Consider the following 6,137-nt stretch of genomic DNA (forward strand, 5'->3'; position numbering starts at 1 on the left):
CATGTATTCTTTTTTATCAAGTGACAGCAATAAGTAATACAAAAGTATACTTATATTTATACACATACATTTCCTTATCTTCGTCACGTTTATTGATCTCTGTATTAAATTGTGTTCCGATGCCAGTGTCATAAATATCATTCGGTCTATGTTTTGTATTCTTTAACACAGCTATATTTACCATCCCTCCAGTTTTCATGTTAAATGGATCTGACTAAATAAACCACATGCTGTTATATTTTTTCACATTATTTTCTACATTCTAATCGTACTAGACATCTTATCATTATTACATCGGATGCAACATTTTCTCCAAGAGCTAAGCCAACAACATTGATACTTGTCGGCCTTTCATGAAGTTTTTGAACGATTTTCATTTCTTCGACCTTCTCCCTAAAATAATTCTCCTTACAATCGTATGTACCATAAATGATTAATAATACTTTTCCAATAAAGAGATACATCTAATATGTATATACCTAAGTGATGTTTTTCATCCTCACTGTCATCATCATCTGAGAGAACTTCACATTTCCTTAATGGTTTTCTATTTCTTTTTTTAAACTGGATATTTCTGGACATTTTATCATCACTACCCATATTTCTCTAATAATATAAAAACGATATTTAAGCAAAGTCGCAGCAGAAGAGGTTAATGTGGGAACTAAAATCGCTTCTACCGCTGAGACCGAGTACAAAATACAAAACCCGGCCAATAAGTCTCTTTTCTATTGCTGCACTAGCTTACACTTTGATTCTTTTTCCCCCTTTTTCTTAAGATTTCGTGGACAGAAATGAAAAGGAGAACTAGTAAAACCAGTGCAGCAATAGAAAATAGACCTATATGAGATACTACTGACAACACTTTGCATTTAGACTTTAACTTAACCTAACTAACAAATATTTTTACAACGTTCTGGTAAAAATGTTATATATTAATTACGAAAACATTTATAAATATGTTTATAAGTAGAGTGTACAAATATACTAATACAAGCAGAATAACATAATTATTAAACTGGATATATTACCAAGCCGCAAAAAATCTTCTTTGGTTAATTTATGCAACACATTGGTTGATATATCTCTCGTCTTGAATTCCTCTACTAATTCACTAACTCCGATACCGCATAATAACGTTTCGGTTTGCTTTGTAAATCCAGAAAAACCAATACTTCTTTCTCTCATTTTCGAAATAGGATGATACTTGTAAAAATCCTTCGAGAATTCCGAAAATTTGTATTTTTCTCAACTACCGCCAAAGAAGAAAGCAATCCTTCCTAGAGATTCCAGCTGGCGACATCTCTGTCCTTATGATATTACTGTTTCAATTGGACATTGTACGTAGGGATTTTACTGAATCTGCCATTAACATTTGTAGAACTGCGAATGGAAATAAAATTAACTGGTGGTAACACTGATCACTTGAAGATTGTAACGAGCAATGATAGGTGCGTACGTAAATATTACTGGCGATTTGGAATATTTTATCTGTACGCGTTTGTTAGTTGACAGGTCCTGCAGTATGGTAATTCTCTAAAAGTGATTGAAGCACACATAAATGTATGTATGAATTGAAATTTTTATCTATAAAAGATTTTAATATTTTCTATTACAAAGATTGTATACCTTGGGTACATATATGTGCGTGTATATATATATATATATATATATACACACACACATGTATATAAACTACAGAATATATATACACATGTTTATAAACTACAGAATTCTTGGTAATATTGCTTCTCATTATTTCTTACTAATTCTTTGAACTGTCGTTAATTTCATAAATGTTGCAGGTATAGCAACATGTCAGCAGTATATCCAACTATACCAAAGCTGGCAGTGAGAGACAGCATTGATGATGATGATTTAACTGATATTGATGATGAGGTATTCATCAGGGATGGCAGAAATGGTGGATTGAAATTAGATGATGATGGTGGAGTTAAGCGGCCTCTCATGGCACCTCGTAGAAAATGCAAAAAATCCTGCAGCTTCCAGACTAACAAGTTCTCATACAAAGCACTTTTCGTGCCATTGTGCTATGGGATTACAGCACTGACCATAGTATTAGGCTTAATTATACTTTGTATATTTACTGCAAACATATTTCCTATGCCATTAACAATATTGAAGAACTGGTTGACGCATGAGCTAAAGGATACTATAAACAAATCGGAGATTATTCCATGCACATCGCTCTCATTTCAAGTCTTATGGACCAGATCATTGCCAAAATTATCTTCTGAGGCACCTCTTAGGAGTAACGATGTGAATTTAGATGGAATTGAAGATGTTATTGTGGGATTCAGCACAGGTACGAGAAGCAATACTTAATTACATAATATTTTTCCTATTTGATATCATTATTTCATTATTTTGCTTTTTTTGTTGATGATCGATTCTCCTTCAGTTCATTTATTTAATTTCTACTTAAACATCAAATTGCTTCGATCATTTTATAATTTTGTGCTTTGATTTTATTTGCCTTGTTTACAGAGTTTGGTTTCACAATTAAATGATGTTTCTTATGAAAAGAGAGGTGAATAATTAATATTCTTATGACTATATCTACGGTATTTACAAACGAATAATAATCCTGAATTTATAAATTCAGGTTTGGACACCATGGATGCGTCAGAAGATATCTGTGCCATATACTTCGGGAATCAAACGCCATGTTTGGGCGGCGTGTTGGCGTTAAACGGCAAAACTGGCGATACCATTTGGACACATTGGACCGCCCACGCGATATTTGCCGTCGATTGCAGCGTGGATCTGACGAGCGATAAGATCAAGGATTGCGTCATATCTGGACGCGGTGGGATATTGCAGGCCATCAACGGCCACGATGGCTCCAGCATATGGGAGATACCGATGCAGAGTTCAACGACGTCCTTGGGCCAACAGAGAATCTTGGACGTCTACGACGCGAGATTTCTGGCGGATATGGACGGCGACGGTATCGGCGACGTAATAGCGTCGCACGCCACGCAAACTAACGACGTTCGGACGAGCAATATGCTAGTGATATCGGGGAAAAGCGGAAGTGTCATACGCAACATCAACTTGCCAGAGTCGGAACAGCTGTTCATAGCGCCCCAGATCTTGGTTCATCCCGACGGGGAGAACGTGTTCGTTCTAGCTACGAACAGTCAGAAACAGGCCGGAGGGTTGTACATAGTGTCCCAGGGAAGCATATTTTATGGCGATCTGGTATGTTCTCATGTAGCGTACTTGTGCCCGTTTCTACCGTCGTGGTTGAAATCTAATCGACGATTAATGACCGGTTTCTACCACTACGGGCTTAATCGATTGGTCGGTTTCGTTGGTTTAATCGTCGATTAGATTTAAATCGTGACGATAGAAACGGCCGTAGTAAAGAGTAACATATCTTACTTGTTTGCTTCTGTTTGCAGCAATTGCGCGAGCTTTACCACAATACGGGAAAAGGCGCGTTACTACAGCCGATTTTGGTCGACATTACGTCGGACGGAATCGAGGACATCGTCGCGGCTATGTTCAATTCCACGATTATGGCTTACGACGGATTAACGTTCGAGCCAATCTGGAACTACACCGTTCCCAATTCTGAAGTGATCAGCTTACCGATTCCCGGTTACTACAACGACGACGACACGCCGGATTTCATGGTGAAGCATCAGATAGGCGCCGGTTTCCCGACATATTATTACACCGTAGCTACAGTCGTGGACGGTCGCAACGGGCAGTCCTTGCTCGAGAGACCCATGGAGGACAGCCTGAGCAGTCAGATGTCCGGACTGTCGGTCACAGTGGACGGTTACGGCAACGACTGGTTCCTGCATTGGTCCGCCGATTGTCTGAACTACGAGGGCGTGAAGGAGAAGTATCAGTTCCTGAAGGACCAGAGCCTCGTGTCGCAGACGCGCGCCGATCTCTGCCGGCTGCGGTTCAATTCGACGCTGACGACAAAACTGTTGGCCCTCAGCCAGCACGTCGGTCCGCCCGGGGTGCAGCTATACTTCTCGGAGGATTGGAAGTCCCTGGAGTTCAACAATTCGGTGGACCCGCGGCAGGAAGCGGAGAGGTACTGGGACAGCCATCCCCGACCCGAGGTCGCGGATCCTTACGCGGATATACCGCTGGTATCCGAGAGGTCGCCGAGGGTTCACAAGAATCATCGGAAGGACGGTATCTTCAAGCACAAGAATAACGATTTGCTGACAGAGATCGGCGCGAAGTACGATTCGGACGCGGTTTATGAGAACTTCGACGAGTTCAAGGACCACAAGAGTCGCGGGGAAAACGACGCTGACCGTGAGGCGTGGAAGCATGATAACAAGTGGGCGAGGGATAAGGTACAGTTAGACAAGGAGTACGGAGACGGTGTATACGGAGGCGACGATGACGGGGAACAGAGTATAGATTACTCGCAGGCCATGATGCGGGAACAGAGAAGCGTCGCCTCCGGACTGATGCCTCCTGGAGAGCCCAGCTCGACAAGTATTTCCTACGGAGAACGCAGCTCCGGAGGATTGGAGGAGGTGACGAATATGTCGACGGAAACGACATCGTCGACCACGTCGAGCGCCGAATCGAGAAGCAGCGTCGGAGAAACTACCGCAAGTACACCAGACACGTCGGCATTTACAGGCGAGACTACCGGACTAAGAAGTACAAACCTGGACTTGGAAGTCACACGTATGGAAGCATTTGGCGTTACGGACGCGACTTATCGAGACACCCCGAGTACAACACAGCCCAGGCGGGTCGACCGGCATGGTTTTCCCAGCATTTTCCAAGACATGGATGACGAAGCGAGCATAGAGAAAATATTTAAACGGGAATCGCTTAAAAATCAAAATAGAGGTAAAGACAAGAGGAAGCAAACGCTAACGTCGGTGGCGGATGAGAATTACAGGATACGACAGAAGCGACGGACGAGACGGAAATCTGAGACCGGCGGCGGCCGGTCGAGCGAAATTAACGGTATTCAGCGGCAACCGCCGACCGGCATTCTCTTACCGTCCATCGTCGAATCCAAGGGGAAGACTTCGGTGGATCTGGTATTCTCCACGTTCTGGCTGCCGTCGTCCGAAGTGTCTGTGATATTGTCGCAAGCGGATCTGGAGTGCATCCAGAAAGCTTTGTCAGGGGGTAAATTGCAACACAAGAAGGACGATGATATCATCAACCAGTGTCTGTTTGAGCGAGGTGTCAATTACAGACTGTACCAGGAATCAACGGACAGAGAAAACACGAAGATCGCGCTCGGCCAGATGACGATATATAGAATGAAGCTGGAATGCATGTGTCCGGAGGACATGTTACCTAATCAAACCTGTAGGAATATTTCCCTGCATCAGAGCTGGCCCGCGCACCTAGGCTCTTCCGGGAACGGCCATTTTAAACCATTACGTAGATTAAATATCTGAAGTTGAAAGATCGCATCTAGCCAGGCGGGAGCCATTGGGAAAAATCATCTCGTTGTAACGCTAGCGAAGATGTTAACGAATAACGGAATTAAAGAATTATCAGATAGCTTTATGTATTGTTTGTAAAACTATACAGTAACAAGTTCGTAACTGTAATTGTTACATAAAAGTAATTTATATTAATATTTATATGAATTTTTCTGTACATATACATACGTAGGAACACTGTTGTTCGTAGTTTCCACAATTGACAAGGTGTTTCAGCCTTTGATTTTTCTCCGAGACACAACTGTCTCTCCTCCAAATTCCTCGAAATTCTCCATTAAAGGAGGATCGATATAATTGCGCTATTTGCTAATCGCAATTGACAATGAAATCTCTTTTGGGGACGCAGTTGTGAATTATATACTTGAGTGTTTCATTTTCGCGGTGGGGTCGCCTTTTATCGTTGGATCCATTATAGAAGTCGGTCCGACCGAGAATGAAACATAAATAATAAGATTATACTGTAAGATATAAAGCGAACTGAGAAACACGCCATCTTGACAAAAATATCGATGACATCAACAATAAGAGGACGAGAGAAAGTGAGCGGGAGCGTGGGTAGTTCAGTGGGAAATCAATTATTAAATCGATCTTTCGAAACGTTCATTTTATTTAAACGTGAATCTTATAAATATTTTGACATAATATTTCACAAATGTTTTTACA

At 41.6% G+C, this 6,137-nt stretch overlaps 1 protein-coding gene and 1 long non-coding RNA gene across 4 annotated transcripts; one reads left to right on the forward strand and one right to left on the reverse strand.

Moving 5' to 3' along the window:
• Positions 1-70: 70 nt before the first annotated feature.
• On the reverse strand, positions 71-878 carry LOC106749896. The gene is made up of 3 exons (XR_001374894.1): positions 480-878; positions 294-393; positions 71-214 (listed from the first exon to the last, which is right to left on the reverse strand). It is a non-coding gene; the product is annotated as an uncharacterized LOC106749896 (long non-coding RNA).
• Positions 879-1,427: 549 nt separating this feature from the next.
• LOC106749897 lies at positions 1,428-6,118 on the forward strand. 3 transcript variants are annotated; one of them, XM_014629814.1, is made up of 5 exons: positions 1,428-1,451; positions 1,509-1,563; positions 1,806-2,326; positions 2,627-3,225; positions 3,429-6,118. In XM_014629814.1, coding segments are annotated over exons 2-5 (3,120 nt in total). In that variant the 5' UTR covers positions 1,428-1,451; positions 1,509-1,561; the 3' UTR covers positions 5,427-6,118. The 3 variants fall into 3 exon arrangements, with proteins under 3 accessions (XP_014485300.1, XP_014485299.1, XP_014485301.1); XM_014629813.1 differs by having other exon boundaries at positions 1,446-1,563; XM_014629815.1 differs by lacking the exons at positions 1,428-1,451; positions 1,509-1,563 and adding an exon at positions 2,509-2,551 and having other exon boundaries at positions 2,203-2,326.
• The last annotated feature ends 19 nt before the right edge of the window (positions 6,119-6,137 follow it).

This window comes from Dinoponera quadriceps, unplaced genomic scaffold, assembly GCF_001313825.1.
Source record: "Dinoponera quadriceps isolate SergipeBrazil2010 unplaced genomic scaffold, ASM131382v1 scaffold4052, whole genome shotgun sequence".
Taxonomy (NCBI): domain Eukaryota; kingdom Metazoa; phylum Arthropoda; class Insecta; order Hymenoptera; family Formicidae; genus Dinoponera; species Dinoponera quadriceps.

What these genes read in the sequence shown, in the direction of transcription:
- LOC106749897 (XM_014629814.1), top strand. An exon ending in TATTGTGGGATTCAGCACAG is followed by an intron (nt 2,327 to 2,626) that starts GTACGAGAAGCA and finishes TTATAAATTCAG; the next exon opens with GTTTGGACACCATGGATGCG. An exon ending in GCATATTTTATGGCGATCTG is followed by an intron (nt 3,226 to 3,428) that starts GTATGTTCTCAT and finishes TTCTGTTTGCAG; the next exon opens with CAATTGCGCGAGCTTTACCA.